This window comes from Diadema antillarum, unplaced genomic scaffold, assembly GCF_040938485.1.
Source record: "Diadema antillarum isolate AM-2024a unplaced genomic scaffold, OU_Dant_1.0 scf00000017, whole genome shotgun sequence".
NCBI classification, from domain to species: Eukaryota; Metazoa; Echinodermata; class Echinoidea; order Diadematoida; family Diadematidae; genus Diadema; species Diadema antillarum.
The window spans coordinates 2,362,657-2,386,593 of NW_027270906.1; the positions used below are offsets into that span (position 1 = coordinate 2,362,657).

The following is a 23,937-nucleotide window of genomic DNA, read 5'->3' on the forward strand; positions in this document are numbered from 1 at the left end:
AAAATATTCGCATGCTTTCATTTTCGCGCTAGTTTCTGGTTGTGCGAAAATGTCCACCTTTACAGTATCATACACTCTCCACAATGCTGGATAAATGTACAATGTACATGTGCCAGGTACGTATAGTGAGGTACCCGCACCTCGTCAGGGGTCCTAAAATCGTCACCCTGCGTAAAATTGCTACAAGCACACTGAACAAAAATGTACATGTACGCCTGTTACTACATGTACATGTATATGTGTAGTATGCGTGAAACTTTCCAGGGTTACCACAACCAAGCAAATTGAAAACTGAACAGTTTTTCTTGAAAATCTAAAATTTATATAAAGAATACATGTTATCAGATCATCACGGCCACCCGCACAAGTACATCTTTTACGTGCTTTGTACATGGGAGCGCGGGGTGGCGAGGTGTGGGCCCCTTCCTTAGCGCACAACTATTCCGCATCTTTCGCGTTTGGCGACGATAGCTGCAAATTTCCGATATCAATCATTAAACTTGAGGAGTTTCCATTGGAATCTTCAGCATATTTCCTAAATGTAAGAGGGATTTCATAGAATTTCAGTGATGTAATATGATTTAAACATGCATACGTTGTTATACAAATGATGCACAGGATAGAGTGCGTTAGTGGAGGCGTATAGCGCACTCGAGGGTATTTACAATTGTGAAACATGCACGAGGCGAAGCTGAGTGCATGTTGCACTACATTGTAAATACCCGAGAGTGAGCTGCATCTCCACTAACGCCACGAAATAATCCTGTGCATCATTTGTTTTATAAAATGGGTCGAAAACTAACAGCATTTTTCACGTACCTTTGTGGGTCACTACCACTCAGCTACATGTAGCACTCGCTCGATAGAGTCGAGTCAAGCACGTATCTACGTCGCACTCGGATATCCCGCCATGTACTGTACGTATAAGAGTACTGTATACGTACGCCACATAATATGTCATGCACACACACAAGAAAGGCCGGCCGGCAGCCCGAACTAGAAGTTGTTTACAGGATTGACAGCGCATAAAGTAGCGCGCGACGCACTTGTAACAACTGATTGAGTGCGCACTGGTACTGCAGTGCAATGGTACTAAAGTAATCAAAGCCCACGTGACTCATTTCAGCGCTTCTTATTGGCTACGTTCTTGAACCCATTTTATAAAAACATTTAACTACAATGACGAGGTGCGGGTCACTCAAGAATGTTGTATGTATAACTTTTCATGTTTTATGACCACTGGGTGCATTTACTTGTAAATCCCATTATATTGTAACTGTGTGTAAAATGCTCGTAACTAGAACAGTGTCCATGAACTCAGTAGAGGATTTAAGTACATTGCAGGTGTCAGGGGGTCAGACAATAGACATGTACAGTACATCCAGCCTGCAAACATGTGTGCAATACAAATGGCACTGGAGGGGAATACCCCTCTCAAGACGAAGTGGGGACACTTCCTGTCTGACTAGACTAGCCAGGAACAGACTGCACATTATTTATCAGTAAAAACAATAGGTAAAATTGTATAATGTACAAAATGTAACTTGCTCAATGATAACCATCAACAGTACCATGTTTAACAGCTTGCAGAGGGTACATTCTGAGATGCTCCACATCATCACAATTCATACAATGTAGTCATATGACACAATCATCTTGTTGGAAACCATTTGCCAGTTACACCCTGGGGTGGTATTGTGAGCCCTTTTAAAGGAAACGTCCACCTTCATAGACATGTGGATTGAGTGAATGCAGCAATATTAGTAGAAAACATCAGTGAGAGTTTGATGAAAATCGGACAATCTGTTCAAAAGTTATGAATTTTTGAAGTTTCTGTGCAGTCACTGCTGGATGAGAAGACTACTACAGCTTGTGATGTCACATACGGATGTGTACAACGATATAAAGAAAATATAAAGAAAATTCAAGATATTTTCACTTTTCTCCCTGAATAAAAGGTCATTTGACTTCCCTCTTTCAGAAGGCAAGGAGAATTATATTACCCTTAAAGGGGATTAGTAGGGCAGATATGTAACAAAAATTGGTCGAAATGCTCACATCCGGCGGAAAGTATGAAATTTTGCATATAAGGGGTATTTGGGGGCGCTGATTTCAAATATTGCCGGATCCAAGAGATCTGACCACGGGGTCGGCCGCCATTTTGAATTCCAATATGGCCGACATGACAAAACAAATTCAAAGATCCCTATCTTCAGTTCTGAATTACCTGTGGCACCAAAATTTGGTACACATGAGCGTTTTGACACATTGAATTTGATGACAGATTGATTTGGAGTGTCTGTCAAACATCGAATGGCCGCCATTTTGAATTCCAATATGGCCGCCTCGAGGAAATATTGAAAATCCCTATCTCGGTTTCTAAGTGGTGAGTGACCCTGAAATTAGGTGTAAACAAGTATTTCAACATACTCAGTTAAAATATTAACTGATGAGATGTGTCTGACAAACGCAATGTCTGCTATTTTGAATTCCAATGTGGCTACGAAGACAAACATCACGACTAACATTCACGGGCATGTCAAAAAGTGCAGCAAAAAGGAAGCATAATGCTCATTTCACTGACGTCACAATGTAAATACAGCAGCGCGCACTCTATCAGTTACAAACGCGCGCTCAATCAGGTAGCCTAAATTACAAACCCGAGATAGAGATTTTCAACACTCCAACACTTTTTGTATGTATAAAAAATCAAATTGGCTGCCGTGCAGCTTGTCAGACATACCAAATAAGTCTGTTATTGAAGTCATCATATCACCATGCTTTTATAACAAATTCCAATGGCTAATGTCATTCAGAACTGAAGATAGGGATCTTTGACGACGGCCATATTGGAATTCAAAATGGCGGCCGACCCCGTGGCCAGATCTCTTGGATCCGGCAATTTTTGAAATCAGCGCCTCAAAATACCCCTATATGCAAAACTTCATACTTTCCGCCCCACTAGATGGCTAGTAACTGATCAGTGGGAATCAGTGGGAATGCTGGGGGATGATTGTTCCAATCCTTGTGGGATTCATTTAAGAGTGGGCATTATATATCTATTGTTGTGTGAAAATTATTTGCTTCAGAATGGTCTCATATTCAAGTAATGTTTAGTGTTTAACGTTTCCAGGTTAGCATGCCTGTACAGTGACGGGGCGATCGTTAGCGGGCCATTAACTGTACATGGTACAGCATACAATTTCCCTCAGCGTGTTCTTGGTTGCAAAGAAGAGACCGAATAAATCTAACTGATATTCTCACATTAACATTTCGCAAGAATTACATCTATCATCTCGGGGTGGAGGAATTTGGCAAATTTGGACAAGATTAGATGAAAGCAAGAGATTATTTAGCCTTTTGACAAGGCCTTGTGGCTGAATAAGAGACTAACTGCCAGGAAAGTGAATGAAAGGCCAAGTGGTGCAGCCAGGAGGTCTTTTTAAACCTGACAAGAATTTCTTACACTGTAGTTTGTATCTTGAACCATGTTTCTTGTTATGAACAGTGTCATGTGCATTGGAAACAGAAAATAACCCAATATCCCAGAAATGTACAATGTCCCTTTACTGTAGTGTAATGCCCATACAACTGTATCTCATTTGCACAAGGTTGTACATACACTGTAGGGAGACAAATTGAACGAGACATGAAAACTCGTCACATTGAGGACGAGTTAGGCGATACGCTTGTGGTCATCAGATGACAGTCATCTGTGATCGACAAAGAAAAGAATGTGATATAGGTACCTTGAAGTTATATTGAGCGTACATGCGAAACCGTTTCTGTAACCACTCGGCCACGGGTCATCCACGGAAATGGTAAGACAAAAAAAAAAAAACAATGTATAGATATAACAGGGGGAAAGTCAATGCCCACTCAACCAACGTGGCCGTGTGAACATCTATTCCATTGCTAGACGGAAAAGCGGCCTTGTAACGACTGAGGTCGCTATGCCATTTCTGGCAACTTGGGAAAAATACGTCCCGCAGACATAAAACCTATAATCGGCTGGTTTTCATACCTTGCCTTTAATCACAATTTTCAGTGTAATGACGTCATCAAATTACAAAACAATGACATCGTCTTGAAAGACAATTGTTCAAAGTACAACACCTCAGTCGTCGTCATTACATACTATGATCGGTTTGACAAAGTCAACCTGCAAAATTGTGCTGCAGTCGAAGCAATGTGGTCTCCAACACACAAAAAAGAGGGATATGGCGTGTGTGTGTGTGTCTGTGTGTGTGTATAGGTGCGTTTATATACGTACGTGATTTCTACATGGACGAATATGTAATACAAAATTGAAGAAAAAAAAGTAAAATAGCTAAGTATTTTGTTTCGTGATCTTGTGGGGTTCCAACCCGCAACCTTACGTCTCTGAGACGTCGCCTTTAGCCACTCGGCCATACGTCTCGACGAGAAAATATGGGGAACGTAAACTTATGTATGTGAAAGATACATGAGGAATCGTTTTGTCCACATTCCATTTTCATTTTCAGTTTTAAACTGCAAAATTGTCAATCTGATGAGGAGATTTCAAAGAATAAAATGCATGATTACTGCAGCTTATTGTCTCAGCTACAACATACTAAAGTTTCAGAGGAAATGAAGCAAAATCAGCTGAGATAGAGGTGCTTAAACGTTGTCAAGTCAATGCATGGTTTTAAAAAAAATCACCTCCCATAGACATAACACGTAAACTTGTCCGATTTTGTGTCTTTACTTTTATCACAATTTAAAGTATGATGACGTCATCAAACTAGAAAACATCGATATGGATTTGAAAGACAGTTGTTTAACGTATAATATATTAATCGTACGTTGTCAGTTTGCTATTGACATGACGATCAATCAAACGAATATGAGGCAGCTATTAGTACCTGTATGAAATTATTATAGGCATGGTTATCAAATTCCCTTAAAATTTCCTTATTATTGCTTTATTTTTACACACAGTTAAGCTATCTCTTTAAACTCGTCACAGTTTAATGAGAATCATGAACATCATACATTAGTACCATATTCAGTTCCATAGCTGATCGCGTTTGCTAATTAATTAAGATTTATTGTCTAGAATGTGCCATATGGCCAACCTGTATACACACGTGGACACACAAACACAATGCTAAATGTATGTATCAAACCTCTGTAACACAACTTTGAACTAACTGTAGAAAGTATCGCTGCACTTATCATACATACTTTTTATCATTATCTGAAACTCCACAAAAACCACTAATTGACAAATAATCATCAATACAGAAGACTGACTTAAAGGAACAATTCAAATACCTTTTTTTACAATGTATAGCTTCTTACATGTATAAAATCAGCACAAAGTAACCACGACTACATTGTGTTACTGAATTGATATGAACAAATTTCATTTTGTTACAATATACCATGATCAGCTTGAAAAGCCCAGCCTGCAATATTTTGCAGCAGTTGAAGCAATGCAGTCTCCAACGATAAACAAAGGGATACTGTGTGAGTGTGTGCGTATAGGTGTGTTTACATGCGAACGTGACTTCTACATGGACGAAGGTGTAGTACTCCATTGAAGAAAAAAAGTTTTAAAAAAATTATTATTTTCTTTCGTGCTCTTGTGAGGTTCGAACCCGTACGTGTGCAACCTCACGTTTCTGCGACGACACCTCTAACCACTCGGCCATACGTCTCGACGAGAAAATTAGAGGAACGTAAACTTATGTACGTGAAAGATGAATCAGGAATCGTTTCGTCCGCATTCCATTCTCATTTTCAGTTTTAAATTGCAAAATTGTCAACCTGATGAGGAGATTTCAAAGAATAAAATGCATGATTACTGCAGCTTATTGTCACAGCTACAACATACTTAATTTTCAGAGGAAATGAAGCAAAATCATCTGAGATAAAGGTGCTTAAACGTTGTCAAGTCAATGTATGGTTTTTAAAAAAATCACCTCCCATAGACATAACACGTAAACTTGTCCGATTTTGCGTCTTTACCTTTAATCACAATTTAAAGTATGATGACGTCATCAAATTTCAAAACCATGACATGGACTTGAAAGGCAAATGTTCAAAGTAAAACATATCTGAATTTGGGGTGATATTAAGCTTAAACAATAGAGATACGAGTAAATGAATGTCAGAAAGAGTACCTCAAAAAAATTAATTCCACTTTTTTGATTTCAGATGATGATATGATGACGTCATGAGTTTTCCTGGCAATATTGGTACTTGAAACGTTATTTCCAATTCATATGCTTTTGTAATATGCAATAGAAATATAGGGTCAATGGACGATTTAAAGAGCTATGGCGACATAAACAAAAACATGTTTTTTCACTATATTTGCAGAAAGACGCGCGCACGGAATTTCAACTTTGACGCCAGTGCATTCCTTTGTTATAGGTCAAAATCGATCGGAAATCAATGGATATTGTTACTCAAAGTATCAGAAATCCAAATCAGTCAAAAAAATTGCATTTTCATGTTGGTTACGCCCTCTGCGCGCGAAATTGCGCGGACGGACGCGCACGCGAGAAAATGTTTGAAACGCTTAGAATTGTCTGAAACTTCGAGATTTCCCATTGGGAAGTCGTTTTGAGCCTTTTAAAATTTTGACGCGCGCAAACGCGCGCGTAATGATGACCTTGGTAACTAGCGTTAAAACGTAAGATAGAGCCTGACCTGAACTTTATGTCCACCGAAAATGATACAGAAATGATATCTAGTTATGAAGTTATGATCGATCATGTGACAAGGTCCGAAAATCACAAAATGGCGCCTAGATGACGTCATAGATATGTTACTGTCATGAAAACCTTATTGTGGCTAGATTTTGTCATGAGACATGTTGACTGAAAATGTCATGTTATTCCGTAATGTCATTGTTGAGATATTGACGACACAAAATGTGGCAGAAAGAAAGAAGAATAAAAAAAAAGAGAAATTTTGACAATCACAATAGGTGATACGCTGATAGCGGCTTACTTCGTTCCTTCGGGTGTTCGCGTTCGCGTCGGGTGGTCGCGTTACCCAACATTTCGTAGATTAGGTGCCCTAATATACGAAGGGTCGGGTAAGGAGGGGTAAAATAATCACAATTTAATACAGAATGATCCTTGACATAAGGCTGATCGTTTAACGCGACTATACGTAAAAAAGAGTCATTCAAGTGACGAAGTATCGGGTGAATCAGGGGCGGCGAAACCAGTGAATAAATCAAAGTAAAAGACATTAAACAGGCCACAAAATAGCACAAAAATGGCAATAACAAATAAAAGAGTATAAAATATCCTCAGAAACATAATTCTATTTCTAAATAAAACAATAGCATTACAGGATGGAGAATATGAATATTTAAACTTGCGATCAAAACAGCAAATCTAAAGCGTTGAAATAATTAAGAGTTTTATTGCAAAACGCGCGCTAACTCCATTCTTGTTAATTTGATTGATTGATTGATTGATTGACTGATTGACTGATTATTGTCCACTCTGGAAATTCTTTGTACATCGGATATCACAGCAAAATAAACATTAAATACATCACAGGTATACACCACAGATATATCACAGAATACGAATGAAACTAACTCATACTAACATGCAATTATAGCATATGCAGGACTCCACACTAATTTTTATCTTTGGCGGCCCGATCAATTGAATTTTTATTTTTTGGTGGCTCGAAAGTAAAATCTGGTGGACCGAAAAAAAAATCAAGAAAAACTTAATCGGTCCTACTAAACATAATATTATAGAAAAAGAAATATTAAGTATTACTGAAGTGATACAGATACCCATGGCATGTCTGAAATAAATGAATAAAAAATTCAATCATATTAGCAAATGGGCTTATAGATTATTATAAAAGTTGATGCCTATATTAAGTGGTCAAAACTTACATTTGAAATGATAAAGTGGGAGCATTGCAGATATTGGTAAACATTCGACATTTTGTTTTGCCATTGTAAAGATCCGAAAGTTACCGTTATTCACTTCTGCTTGTAAAAGCAATCATCCAACACTTACTAGTATTTTAACACCTTACGGCAGCCGAATGCTGTACAGTTAATCATTTCAAATGTAAAAGCAAATAACTGAAATTTCATTTTAGCATCATACGGAGCTGAATGTTATCCTCATTCATTCCCGCACTTGAAAACAAATAGGGCCTATCCACTTTTTATTTTAGCGTCTGAGTCGATTGATATCATTGATTATTTCCAGATGTAAAAGCAACATTTTGTTATTCATTTTAGCATCGTCCGGAGCAGAACATTACCGTAATTTCCAGATTTAAGAGCAAACATCCAACATTTGTTTTATTATCGTACGGAGCCGAATGTTAAATTATTGCTGTCTACTTCCGAAAGTGAATTGAATCATCTGACGATTATTTTAGCATCGCACGAAACCGAATGTTACTGTTTTTAATTTTTGAACTTCAAGGCAGACATCAGACTTTTATTTTACCATCAAACGCCGCTGAATGTTACTGTTATTTCGAAATGTAATAGCAATATCCGACATTTATTTTAGCATTGTAAGGAGAAGAATGTTACTGCTATTCCGAATAAAACGTCAAAGCAAACATTCGACATTCATTTCAGCGTCTTCCGGAGCCGAATGTTGTCCTTATTCATTTTCAAGCGAAAAATCAAATATCTGACACTAATTTTAGCACCCTACGAAGCTGAATCTTACCGTTATTCATTTCTAAAAGTACAAGCAAACATCCGACATTAATTTTATTTTAGTATCATACGGAGTGGAATATTACCGTTATTCATTTCCAAAATAAAAGCAAGCATCTGATATTTATTTTGGCATCTTACGGAGCCGATTGTTACTGCTGTCCATTTCCAAAAGTAAAAGGCAAACATCCGATTTTTTTTTTTTTTTTTTTTTTTTGGTGGCTCGATCGGGACACCGGTAACTAGATTCTGATCATATCAGAAAAGAATTCCATCTTTTCAGCCAAACAACACAAGTATTCGCAGTGATCTGAAAGAATGTCTCCATAAATGATACTATGTGGTTTTGTACAATAAAGGACGTTTATCCTGAAATAGGTCCCCACTCCATTCACCGCCATTCAGTTACACGTATATAATTTGTATTTCGTCATAGTGCAGCCGGTGACTGCTATCAACCTCCATAGACTTTGCACATGGTAGACACTCGCACCTGTGCCAGAGGGGACCGATATCACGATTCAGCCCGATAAAGTCCATGGAGGCGGTATGAGCTAGCTGTCACCAGCAGTGAAGAAATGAGTGGAGACAGAAACCACGATAATGCCGATAACAATGTTGTCAAGACTTTCAGATAGAACAGGAAGGACCAGATCGTTGTAATCCACGAGTCGAGACGATTAAAACTTTCGCCGCACATAATACTGTACAATATGAATGACCGTCATTTGAAACCTGCATTATCACTCTATCGCACGCGAGCGTACCGCTTTGCCATAGTTATGCACGGCGAGCATTATGTGCTGCTAGCCTTGTATACAAACGCTCGTGATAATTTTTTCAGAGTAAAAACGTAGGAATACAATCGCGTATTCGGAGATAAAACACGCGATCGTTCGTAAATTCGCACTGGCTTTTTCTCGAAGATTCGGGTAAGCTGTACCCGATACTTCGTAAATAATAGGGGTCTAATTCTCAAATGCTCCACCCGACCCTTCGTAGATTAGGGCATATAATCTACGAAAGGTCGTGTATCGCGACCACCCGACCCGAACGCGATCACCCGATGAAACGAAGTAAGCCGCTGATAGCGTATCACCTAATAAAAACTCATACCTCATATATCTTCAACAATCTGCTTTTATAAACGTATAGTTTGTACGTGTACAGTAATCTGTCTTTACATTGTATTTACAGTGTACTGTAGTTGTATAACAACCCAGCAGTGCACTACCAGTAATGCTAACACATGTAACACTTAAGACAGATGCAAAGAAATTCTAGATGCCAGCAAAAGTTACAGTGTCGGTAGTGTCTATTATTGTATGTAATGTTAGACTGCCTTTGGGGGCAGGTGCTTGGTTTTCTGCGGTGTAACAGAGCAAGCCGCCCATAATTTGACCATAGCCCAATCCAAAATTTGACCGCCAGTTACAACTTGTATGTGTGAAACCTATTGTACATGTAGTCTGCTTATGTGTGTGGATGAATTTTGACATGGGAGGTCAAACCTTGCTACAAGTGTACAGGTTTCTTTTTTTACAATACTGTACATGTAGTATTGTCAAGCAAGCTGCCCATAATTCAACCAAAATGATGTCCAAAATTTGACTGCCTGCTACATTAAAGAAACCTCTGCTTTTGTGCATGGTTGAACCTTGGTACGGGAGGTCAAACCCAGGTGCGGGTGCCGAAAGATATGTGAAATTTTAGTCATACTGAGTACGGTAGCAATCCTGGTGATGCAATGTGCCGGTAATGCCATGGTATCGCCATTGTTACATTTAAATACGGCACGAAACCACGTTGAGGACCACAGTACTCTCCTCATCTCAGACCGAGCCATTGGTTAAAACTTACTGGTAGTGGTACTGTATGATAGCTGTAGTGTGGCCTTGCATTTGGCTCCAGTCCATTACACACAATGTAATGTTAAAATGTACCTGCCAGTGTGTGGTGATGTGATGTTAACCTGGCCTAGAGTCTACTTAACATACTTGTAAGCCTAAGGGGCTAAGGAATGAGGGAGTACATTTGTGATTGTATGCTACTTTTGCCTTGTAGTTGTACAAATTAGATATATATGTAACATCAATCGTTCATGTCAGTCCGGGAAACCCACTCACGAGGGTAGTTCCTGCTCATAAGGATCAAGGACCCCTCCGCCTCATGAGCACCCGGCCATGCTCATACACGGTTGTAAGGCCCCCAGGGCAAGCTGCTCATGAGGCCCCCGGTTCCACCTCACTTCTCATTCATCTCACATCTGACATATGAATTGGCGCAACTTCGCACAGTGATTTTTTGTTGCACACACATGTCCACTCTCCATGATGAAAAGAAGAAAAAAATCTGTCGGCACTTTTTAACAGAAAATAGAGTTTTAATCAACCGATGTGTAGCGACAGCATAAAGTGCAGACAGCGTGCAAGCCATGCAAAGCTGTGGGATTTTCAGAGCGAGCTTACACACGCACATGAGGAGATTTCATTTTGTACATAGCGTTTTATTGCATGGTTTGCGCACTGTCTGCCCTCGATGCAGTGGGACGCTAGCATGAAAGGCGCCCAAAGGCTAGTGGACAGTGGAATTCACAAAAAAAGTGAACAACCCCTACAAAGTGATTAGTCTGCTGACAAATTCAAGTACCCACCTGGACTACTGTATACGCCATATATTTCGCGAGTCTAAATTTTCTAGGCCTAACGTTAGGCACCCTACTTGTCTTGGACCAAGCTGTGTGTTGCTGTTTCTTTTGCTGGTGTCAAATGTCACTCATGACAGTCATGTCTAGTGTCTTAAGTGATGATGTAAATTAAACTTGTTAGGCACTTACTGTTAAATTTATATTAAACGTTAGATTTGCCAGATTAGTAGATATACAGCTGCTGTAGTAGACACTAGTCATGACCAGTTACTCACCACCTGAAATTCTCGTCTCCGCTGGAAGGCCGTTTGGATCCCACTGTCCTTCCACAGCTCTTTGCAGGGTTGTACATACTGGGCAAAACCTGATGGTTCTAATGTCATTGTACTATCGTGACTCATGACAGCACTTGCATACTTCTCGTTAGAAGGGTCGCCCCATGGTATCTCTAATTTGTCACGAGCGTCCGCTAGCACTTTCATGCCTTTGATAATGTTGCCATAGATAATCATACGGAACTCTCGTATGTCCTCGTCTGAGAAATGCTGCCCGTGGATGATTTTCATCTGCTTTAGAAAGGTACTCTTCCCACTCTCGCCAGCCCCAAGCAGCAGGACCTTCACTTCCTTTCGGCTGTTGGCCTTGTCTCTTTGCAGTTGTTTGTCGATAGCCCTACTTTTACTCAAGCTCTCCTTCTCCTCCTGCGATAAGCAGCAGGTTAGAAGAATCCCTGCCATCTTGGTCTGCCAATCTGTTCATTCACTTCGTATGATCCAGCAACAGTAATGAACTCCAGACTACGATAACTTGCCCCAACACACACCTACATACAGCGAGTAATTCTTGATTGCAATGCATAATGTATGTCGACTGTACTATGGTTCGACTGTACGCTGTGTGCGTGTGATATACAATCGCGATTCTAATTGCACGTCACGTCAGTCGCATAAACTCACAGTACTCTGCAGTCCAGTCGAACAACTCGCCCCTTTTTCTCGACGCCCACAGCGCGCAGCATTCAGGGAGTATTTCGATTACACATCATTATAGAGCACCGGAAAAAAAACCCTCAGAAATCATTAAGATTCTCTTTATTTTTCAGCAGCAGTTGGAAAGACTTATTTGATTTCATGGATGACAAAAGCAACAAAAGAGGAAAAGTAGAAATTCAGCAGGTTGGGTTAATATTAGCCCGACAGACCCCATGTGAAGCGACAGGGCTGTGTAGCAACTATAGGTCAATGTAATTATTTTGATTTTGCACCTTCCATCTTTTTTTTCTTTTTTTTTAGGCGAGTCTGATTTAAAAAAAAAAAGACATGAGGGACGCAATATACAGGAAAATATAAATACATAAATGCGTCTAAATATAATTAAACTATTTACCCTCATTCATCAAAAGAAACTGGGATACCGAGTGCACTATGCCTATAATTATGACAAGTGAACTCTGTGAAAGAGCCAATATCGCAAGCACAAATTATTTCCAATTAATATCACAACACATACCACATGAATGTGGTGAGCATAGGCCTATCCTCATATGGAAAGGTTGTCTCTTTTAATACACACAGAACACGCGCGCGCGCACCCTGTGTTATAACCTATGGAGACGCACAAGCAAAACCCGACTTACTGTCATTAATGGAAAAATATCATAAAGTAAGTAATGTCCGTGGACTTGTGGCTAGCGGTTTTCTAGTCTTAGGACATTTTTCTGTAGAATACTAAAATTAGAAGATAAATGGACTTCTAATAACGTCGGACTGGCTGCTCAAAAACAGCTTTGTGAGTTCACTTCAGAATAACTGCCCCATAGGATTGTACACACTTCCTGAAGTGTTCGCCGTGTGATGCAGTGATACCTCCCTATTTGAAAGGCTGTATCTCCGCAACCGAATGGCACATGAAGCTGTGGCTTCTACCATATTACGCGCCAAACAATTCTCTATCATATATGTCAAACTCATTGTGATTGGATTGTAGGTCTTGTCGGAATTGGCAAAAAACTGAGAAGGTCCCGTCCTCAATCCAATCACAATCAGCGACTCAAAGAAGCTCATTATCATAATATATGAAACATGACGTCACTGTTTATTTGTGGCTGCATTTGGACGAGTTATGATTTCATATACCGTGAGTTATAACGTAAATTGGATATGTATTTCTCATTTCTAAGTTTCCTGAAGTCAGCGGTGAACCCTTGTATTAACTGACCACCTACTATACCAGTTATGACTTTATATGTTGCTGAGAAGATATAGAAAACGGGAATTTTCTTCTTCGATGATGTTCGATGATCATATCTTTCTCGGCAAGCACATATACGCAGAGTGCACCATTGTGTAATGGGGGTGAACGTGCCCAGGTAACCGCGAGTGGAGCATGAAGCACAGTGCAGTGCAGTGCCGGTGGAACTTACAGTGGTCAACATTCCAACATGATTGTGAATCTACACTACATCAGCTTTCAGTTTCTATTTGTGCATCTTTTAGAGTGTACTTGGGTTTTGCTATTAATTTACTGAAGTTGCTGCACATGACCAGAAAGCGACGTTTGTCAGCAATATAAGATTGATACCTCAGTGAGTGTGCGCGTATATGTGTGTGTGTGTGTGTGTGTGAGTGTGTGGTCAGTTAAAAAGCAGATAATGTAAACAATTTCATGAAAAGCATGTAATTCATGTTGTCAATGTAGATTTAACCCATATAATGCTATGTTTATGACTGCCCCTATGTTGTTTCTGCAGCATTTTACCCATATTCGACAATGGACCAGTCCGTATCACTGCTGTGTGCACGACGTGTGTGGCAGACCGTGTAGGCTCATGAATAATTCAAAGCGTGCACCTTGGCGTTCTGTGTGTGCGGGCAGCGTGCACTCTCAGCTGTAGAATGATTTTAGTAGACTTTTGGCCAAAAACCTTTCCATATGGGAGACGGTGCTCTCATGCACTCCCTGCAGCTCCCTCGATCCTTGCTACAAAGTCGAACAGTTTATCAAACATTCCACACAAACTGTAAAATAACATCTTAATTGCTTTTATTCACATTAGTTGAGCAAATCAAAGTGGCTCTGTATAAAATTATGTTCATTTCAGTAAAGTGAGTCATGATGTACAGACGTAAAAATCACGTACCAACGTTTGGCGAGTATAAAAAAAGAGAGGCCGATTATTTTGCTGGGCGAATAATCATTGGTGAATAAATTTCGACACTCGTACCCCCTACGAATACGGCGTCGTGCGAGTACACTCAGTTATGTACTGTGCAGTGGCCGATATCATACCACACCCATGACGTCACGAACCGGAAGTAAAACCATACCGATTCCGTTCTCTATTCCACAGAAAGTTTGACAGTTTTGAGTGCTTACTAAATTTACTGGTATATGTATGCCTACTTTGTTTGATTATATATAACGTACTAGTACTCCGGAAACTACAAAATGTGCAAATCCAAACAAGAAAATAAAGTTAGAAATTACACAGCTGTGCTTTTGATTTAGGTTCCCCCACTACTAGTATATGGTTCTTTGTTGCAAAATAGGCCTAGTGTTAATACTAGGATGTGTGTTTCATGGTGTGTGTGTGTGTGTGTGTGTGTGTGTGTGTGTGTGTGTGTGTGTGTTTGGACGTCAAAAAAACCCCAAACAAATCACAAAATGTTATTGTATGATCATTGTAACTCAATCATGTTTGTTCTTTGTTCTCGTGAACACAAAGTGGAAATGAATTAATAAATCAATAGATAAATAAATCAATGAAAGAAAAAATATCAAGTAGTTGCCAACCTCCCCCCCCCCAGAAATCACAAGCGACCAGCTTGTAAATACTCGTAGAAAAGAATACAAATAGACACAAACAACAATAGACTTTCTGCATTAGAAAAAATACAAATTCAAACTGAAATTCCAATAATATAAACAATGACAAATGCAATGATTAAAATTGTCACAAAGTACACCCTCTATACGTTGTAATCCTATTACACAAGAATTAAAAACACATGCAATGGTATTACACAGCAAGAAACATATCCAAAATATACAAATATACAGATTAAGAAGTATGAAGCAAATACCGTTTGTCTCAGTATATGGGAGAGATACCAATAACCGCAGAAGAGACCATCATCGTGGATGGGGCCTGTCGTGGAGCCGGGAAAAGTGCAAACGTCTTGCCGGGAAATGTGCAAATCTCTAAATTTCATCAACGGGAAATGAGCAAACGTGACGCCGGGAAATGTTCAAAAGCCGCCGAGAACTGTGCAAACCATTCGCTCCACCTATTAGTTGTGTACGGATGGAAGAAAAACTTTCAACCAGAACTATACGCATGAACCATTGATTTTTTATTTACAGTTAAACTTGTCTTAGCGACCACCTGTCTATAAACTGCGACGTTTTTTCGTTTCCCTGGGTGGCCGCTATAGATTGGTTTGACTATACAGTAAAACCCGTCTTCGCGACCACCTGTCTGTAGCGGCCACCTGCCATATACGACCACCAAAACAATTCCCTTCGAAAGAAAAAAAAAAACACGTTAATGAACCTGTCTATAGCGGCCACCTGTCTACAACGGCCACTTTTTGGTCTTATACTCGGAGTGGCCGTTATATACAGGTTAGACTATAACCCCTAAAGTAGCGGCCACCTGCCGTATACAACCACTAAACACAAATTCCTCCGAAGAAAAAGCATGAAAGAAACGTGTCTAGCTATCACCTGTTTATTACGACCACTTTTTTCGTCTCCTTGGGATGGCCGCTATAGACAGGTTTGACTCTACATGTATTTGAAAACCTATACAGATTTTCATAATATGCATAGCTTATAAGAGGTCTCATTTTCAAGGGTAAAACTATCTCAATTCACGTTTTTCTACGTTTCCAACATCTGAAAGCCCGCACACAAAGACTTTCCAAGACAGCTATATGTAAATTTTTCCCATTATATGGGATCAGGTGCCAATTGACTTGCGCACAGATATTGTGCTTGTGAACTTCCTGAACCGTATATGGCAGCAAAGACTGAAGCCCTATGTCTGTTCCTTTGATTAGACTACCTTGTTCCATCTATGTGCAGCAGCATGTTTATTAAATTTACAGTATTCTTGTCAATTACGTCATGGTACACTTGTATCATTAATACGGCTTAAATTATTTTTGATACACATAGCAAGTTATTCATGTTACTTTGACAGGATTGTAGTACATATCACCTCATGGTTAGTATATAACGTATTTTTGCGGTTCTGTTTTGTTAGCCTAATCGTTCCCACAGTGGATATCGATAGTGTATAGTTGTTAATTTGTATTGCAAGGGAATATGGCTTGTCTGAGCCCATTATGCCGGGGAAAGGGGAGAGGGGGTAATGTTAACATTTTCAGCTCCTTCTTGAAAACCCTTCATAACAGACTTTTAGCAAACTTGACAAATAACATCTTTCTGATAATAATGATCTCATTTTGTTCAGTGGGGGTTATGCCAAACCGGGGGGGGGGGGGGGGGGGGGGGGACAGGGGATCAAATGCGCCAAACTGAATAGTAGAGAGAAAAAAAAAATCTTCTGTAGAGCAACAAGACCGCAGCTGGAGCTTGAAATTGCTTTAAGTATGTATATGCACATTGCTCATGACGGATCCGGGCCCGGTGCCCTCTTTGTGGTCCGGTAAGGGGGACGGAAGGGGGTGAGATTGGCATATCGGGGCCGAATTCTGTGTATTTTTTTTTTTACGTGAAAACCCTCTGATAGCTGTTTATCAGGCTATAAAGACATTGATGACAGTATAGTTTCAAATTTGATGGTAGATCCATCAGGGATGCAGGGCACGTGGGCCATGAAGGGGGGGGGGTGGAGGCACGGAGATATTGGTCAAAACTTAAAGGGATTGCACAGTTATGGTTGAGACCTAATTTTAGGTTTCTAACATTCTTTGGTGAGATAATGAGAAACCTCTTATAAAATGTGAAAGAGCATGTAATTCTATGAGGAATTCAACGTTTATTTGATGAAAATTGGTTTTGAAATGGCTGAGATATCAAAAAGAGCAATTCTAATAAAGTGTGGGACCGACACTTTATTACGATCGCTTTGTTTTACTTTGTTTCTTGATGTTTCAGTCATTCCAAACCCGATTTTCGTCAAATAAACTTTGAATTCCTCTTAAAACGGTATGTTCTGTACTATATCATAAGTGTTTTCTTGGTATCTTGCAAAAAGTTAAAAACCTAATTCTCATATCCACCAAAACTGTACTCTCCCTTTAAAGGACAAGTCCACCTTCATAATACTGTGAATTGAGTGAATGCAGTAATATTAATAGAAAACATTAATGAGAGTTTAACTGATGCAGGGCACGGGGGCCATGTGGGGGGGGGGGCACGAGGAGATGGGTCAAAACTTATAATACAAGTCCACCTTGAATTCTTATACATGTGAATTGAGTGAATGCAGCAATATAAATAGAAAACATCAGTAAGCAATGGTAAGAACTGGAGGAAAATCGGGCAATCTGTTAAAAAGTTATAAATCTTTAAAGTATCCAGTCACTGCTGGATGGGAGAAAGGAAATTGGAAGACTTTGGGAACCTCTAGGGCCATATTTGGAAGCCTTTGGAGACCTCCAGGGCCCAGGGAGGCATGATGTCTATATATTCATGACGCGAGAGATAACACCTACAGTATAAGTTTGTTGATAATTTGACCATGTGCTTTCAAAAAGAAGATCAGAAATCAAATGTGGCCTCCTACAATTTGGTCCCAGCCCCAAGGCGGCTACGCCTAGATCAGATTTTAGGTGCTTGGCTTTGGGCATCCTAACATGTCTGCGAGGAGGGGGCGGGGGGGGGGGGGGGGATGGGGTGCATGGATGGTAACCATTTTACCGATATGGATACCAGCCAAGTTTGGTAACAAATTGAACCTACTTTTTATGAAGATGATGAAAGTTAGAAAATTGGTCCCTATATGGCACTAGCCCCAAGGGGGTCACCCATGGATCTGCCATAAACAATCTTGAAAGTATAGGCTAATACACTCACTGATGTATTTATTCAATGCTCTTCTGGTTTTATAAAAGCAGCGACTCTAAATACAGAGGGGGACACGGTGCTCACATGTACTAAAATGCGTAGGCCTAATATTTTAAAAAGAAGATGAAAATGTGAAAGCAAACTTAAAACTATGCAGTCTCCAAGATATTTAACTTTGCACTATATACACACCTGGTTCTATTTTTTTATGGTTAGTTTTTATGATAGATTCCTTGATTTCGGGGTTCTTGGATCTTTTGGACATGGTGCCTAAATTTGAACAACTTGATAGTCTGTCATCCACGGATGCTACTCTGTTGCTGAAAATCTGTCATTACATGGGGTCTTTAAAGAGAATCTGAAAAATGATTTTTTATTTTTTTTTAATGTATGCATGACTGACGACGGACGTCAGACGATGAATGATGGTTATTTGAAATATCAGCTCGCTGTCTTTGAGCCTTTGGCTAAGATGAGTTTAAAATCTAACGATTCAAAGTTACTTGTTTTCAAGAAAACTTTCTTCCATTTCCAGTACATCATTTTCATTTTCTGGCTCGCAAAAAATACTGATGAGTAAGGCGTGTAATGTGATCTCTGAGTACATAGATCTCTGATAAAAGTGTAAAACAAGTAAACCCACTTACACACAAAGTATTCCATGTTTTTACCATAGATTCTAGACTATAGGGTAGGCCTTAATGTGATATTTCAGTTGATTATATAAAAGCAAACAAGATCTCGGCTCCATTTCATACAGAAGTATAATATGAATAATAAAGAAGCGTGGTAAGTCTCACGTTTGTTGTAAACTGTGTTGATGTCTTTCAAGAAATGCTCCTTATTCCTATGTCACCAATTAGGAAAGCATTCATCTGACTCCTCACATATTTTAGACATGTAAGATTACAAGTGCCTGATCTATAATGGCCCACATCTGTCACTGGTATGTGTGCAGTCAAGTATGTTTGCCCTGCAACTATATACACTGTTGGTTGCTAACAGCCTGTCTTGCAATTGCATCAGACTTCATTCAGGAGTTCCTTAATAGCTGCAGCTTTTTCTGTAGTAATCGGAACATATCTCCCTCAAATCGTCCCAATTCCAATGATTGTATACATGTCATTTCCCTTCCACTGTTTAACTTGAAGAAAAGCTGCTGCTGAAGTGGAGGGAAGGGACCTTTTGGAAACGTTGCACGGGTACAGAGAATAATGTTATGTATTTTGTTTCTTATCTTACGTCAGACTGCTTTTTCACCAGCACGATTAAATTCAGCCTTCATGCTGCTTGCATTTCCGAGGAAAAAAAATGTGTGGTGCTGAAAAATTTTAACAGTGCGAAGCCTCAAGGCAATAAAAAACATTTCTTTTAATAATGATGCAGAAACAATAACATGAAAAATGGTAAAAGTAAGACAGAATTTATGTCGTATGAGCTTGAAGCCGACGAGAAGGACGCTGTTTGTATATATTGATCGACTGATGAATCCAGTGTATTAGTAATAGAAATGTTAAGGCATTTCTTTTTTTTATGTATCTGGCTGTGAATAAAAAAGCATTACATTTTTCAGAAAGTCACTGGGTGAAACCGCGCAAAAATATGACAAAATCACTTTTATCACGGTCATATGACTTACGTTACGTTGCTCATTGATAAACATGCCTTTACCAAAAGTTTTGCAACAAAAGACATGCACGGGTATCAACTAAACATGGAGGTAAATCATCACAGATAGAACAAAAATGTTCGAAAAAATTCTGCTGAATGATTGCAGACCAATTTTTGTGTACCGTACACACTTTGAAAGCTATATGAGAGAAAAATGGAAATAAATGATAAATGAAAAAAGTATTGAAATAAAGACACGGGTAAGCATTCGGACGGAAAATTATCAGATTACATTCAGTTACGAGATATCATAAACAATTCCTGCCACATGAACATGTTCAGAGACTTAATCTGAAAAAGAAAAAAAAAATGTAATGTGACTATATTAATCAATGCATATTTATGCAACTGTTGTAGGTGAAAGGATAATCATTTTGGTTGTGAATGGTATTGTGCCAACATTTTTGCACTTGAACTCACGGTTATAGGCACATGTCCTGATCATGTAACGTTCTGCAAGTTATGTATCTGTATTACGCGGTAGGTTATATACGGGTATACCTGTATCTATATAAACATAGGTATACACGTTGTAATTTGAATAGATACTATAAAATGTAAATTTATGCAGATCTTTAGCGACTTATTCTAGAGTGTGCTACATTAATGATTCTTAGCAGTATATAGAATTAAGACCACAGACGACAAGGGGTCATTTACAGATAAAATACGGAGATAGGTCTATGGGCTTGCACAGGCAATATGGCGGCCATTTTGCATGTATATGCGAATGTATGCAAAAACTATATAGGGATGCTTGAAAGTTACTACAGATATCATAATTGTATTCCTTGACCTTAAAAAAAAAAGGTTTAGACGCTAGAATTTACTTTCTGCAGATTATTTCCCGAGATATGGGCATAGATAGGTTGTATATGGCGGCCATTTTGACTTTATGCAAATTAGACACTAATCCACCACTCGAATTTTAGGGAAGTTTTGATATGTTGTTTTGACAGGTCTTCCAGGTCAAAATAATGCAAGTGGAATCGTTTCTGCTGCAATCAGTTGGGGGTTAACCCACTTTTTGTCGTATTTTGACTGGACTAGAAGTGTTTGACCAGACTGCCCATACAGATGATGCCCACGTTTGAAATTCCGAAGTTTCTTTCAAACTATATGTTTTCCTTTTGTTCTACTGTTAATTGTTCTTTAGAATATGACAATGAGAGAGAAAATTAAGAAAGTGTAGATGAGTTCTTGTGTTTCTCTAGATATGACACACACACATCACGCACAATGAAAAATCATGTCAAATTGATTGTTTTAAGCAGATGGTGTTTATGTATAAAATTTAATTGTAATGGTTACTACATCTTCACACACGCTATGCTCCTTTAGGAGATAAAATTTTCATGTTCTCATCCACAATAATGACAATATAAAGAAAAGCCCCTAAATACACTACTTAATTAGTACGATATACTTAAAAAATGTGTGCTATACACAAACACGACAATTAGGCAAAGAAAATGTCTGCATAAAGTTCTAAATGAAGCCACAAAATACAGTACTGAAAGAGAAAGAGGGTGAAATGATTGATGTAAAATACATCATTATTCCCGACTCTTCATAACATGTATGGGCATACACTTTTTCTACTTGTTTCTATTATATAGATGGCGTAACTATTATACTTTTTGTGTTATCTTGGCTTTCGAAGACAAAATACATCTACTGCATGTAACAGCTAATAGGCAAAGTACTAGTATATCATTGGTCTTGCGTGTTGGCCATTATACCACCAACATCACGTAATTCGACTGAGTATAATGATTTACACAATATTTACATGATCAAAATACATCTAAATATATGTTACTCTTTTTTCTCAAATTTTTTACAGGAAGATGGAAAAAAATCTCACATTACACTGCTTCATGTTTTCAATCAAGTTCATTCACATGCATCATACGTACATACACACGAACACACGTATACATCATGCACATATTATATACACTGATATACTAGGTGTTTCAAAAAACATTTCCCACTTTTGATCATTAATAGTTAAAAAACTATTCTTCCGATATTGATATGAGTAATAGCTGAATAGTGTACAATTTTGTTGGAGGTAATTTGAATGTGAAAGCATAAATCAGTTTCATTAAATCTAAGATTGATTTTGAAGTAAGGTTTCAGATTTTGGTCAGATTTTAACCCTCTGTACAAAAATTGAACTTTGCACAGAAACCAATGACGTGTGTGTGAGTGTGTGCTGACAATGGCTCTGAACAATGGACATGCCTGAACCACCTGTTGACTAAGCGTCAGTCTCGCGCTCCCTGCACATGAATGCTTAATCAATAATTCATGTGGATTGCCCTGGGCACTGCTGGAATCTGAATTCATGCACGGTATAATAACTTAGGGTAAAATGTATGCACATGGAAAAAAGTAAGCATACGTTTCCATGTGCTTGCAAACACCACATTTCATTCCAGCTGGCAATCATTTTCAAATTTTGCTTCACATATCACTAAATTTGGGATATAGATAAGCATAAATGATCTAAAGTTCCTCAATTTAATACAGCTGTCCACTAATTAAATAGTCTGATAATTTTTTCGCTTTTTCGATGAAAAGAGATCCTTTTTGGTAAAGAGTTTAGCAGCATTTATCATTGGGGCGATTTGTTTTACAGTAGATGTATTCAAGGCTCCATATACACAAGTGTATACTCTAATTGATTTTCTTTGCTTCCTGTCACCATGTTTACGATAGAACAGAAGGTATTCATTGTATAATTTCGTTTTTCAGAAGTAGGGAGAGCACTGTCGCGACTCAACGACAGTATCGGCAGGCGTTTGACTTTACACAGATACTGCCAGAGGCTGAATAAAGACTAGTTGTGATAGTGGAATTTCTCATGAATAAATAATGAAGCATTCAAAGCCTGGCCATTGTTCAGGACCATTGTCAGGGTGTTAACCACACACTCCCATACACACCCATTGACCCCTGTGCAGAGTGAAATTTTGTACAGAGGGTTGAAAATAGAGCAAAATCTGGAACCTAACAGTGAAATTAATCATGGATTTCATGAAACTGATTTATGCTTTCATATTCAAACCACATTCAACCAAATTGTACACTATTCAACTATCACTCATATCAATGACAGTGTTATCTGATATATAGTTTTTGAATGATTAAGCATCAAAAGTGGAAAATGTTTTTTGAAATACATGTACCTAGTACATGTATACAGGCACAATACAGTAAACCTCGCAAAAGTGGGCATTTATTGTCGACGCAATTAAAAGGTCCGATTTTTGGCTAATGCTGCTTCTCATGGACTTTCCAGTGTAAGTCGACAGTCTATGTGTTCAAACATCGAGATGTTACACCGATATAACAAGATTTTATTGCATCAGACCGATGTCACATCATCCTACAAATCAGAATGTTCAACAACTGCAAATTTGATTGAAAATATTTCTCATGCATGCTATAACTATGTAAAGTCGACATCTCGTTGACTTTATGGATAAATCGACAGATTTTCTCGCGTATGCACGCTTACATAGAGTTTACTGTATACACGTATACATTTGCATAATAGGACCATGTTGTGATCAGCCAAAGTGGATGACGATGTATACATTCATTGAATAATTATTATTTCATCTTACATCACAATTGAATGTATACAACATGCATGATGAGCAGGTGGACAAGAGAAAATTACTATCAAAAATTCAGCATGATGCTTTGGTTATGACATCTTAAGGCAGACAGTGAGTAAAGCACCTTATGAACAGCTGCAGCTGTCAATCAGCCAAATTACATGTACAGTGCTTAAACAATAGCATATCATGAAACATGGCGTGTTTCTGAAAAAAAATACAATTCAGCCTACAGTCAACGGAGATCTGCATGGAGCAAA

At 38.7% G+C, this 23,937-nt stretch overlaps 1 protein-coding gene across 1 annotated transcript in view; it reads right to left on the minus strand.

Annotated features, from left to right (window-relative positions):
• The window catches only part of LOC139727210 (guanine nucleotide-binding protein subunit alpha-13-like), a 28,622-nt gene extending 16,414 nt beyond the window's left edge, over window positions 1–12,208 (minus strand). Inside the window, exon 1 of the mRNA XM_071638170.1 lies at window positions 11,615–12,208. Coding sequence (XP_071494271.1) covers window positions 11,615–12,076 — 462 coding nt within the window. The 5' untranslated portion in view covers window positions 12,077–12,208. The remainder of the gene's footprint in view (window positions 1–11,614) is intronic.
• Window positions 12,209–23,937: the final 11,729 nt, after the last annotated feature.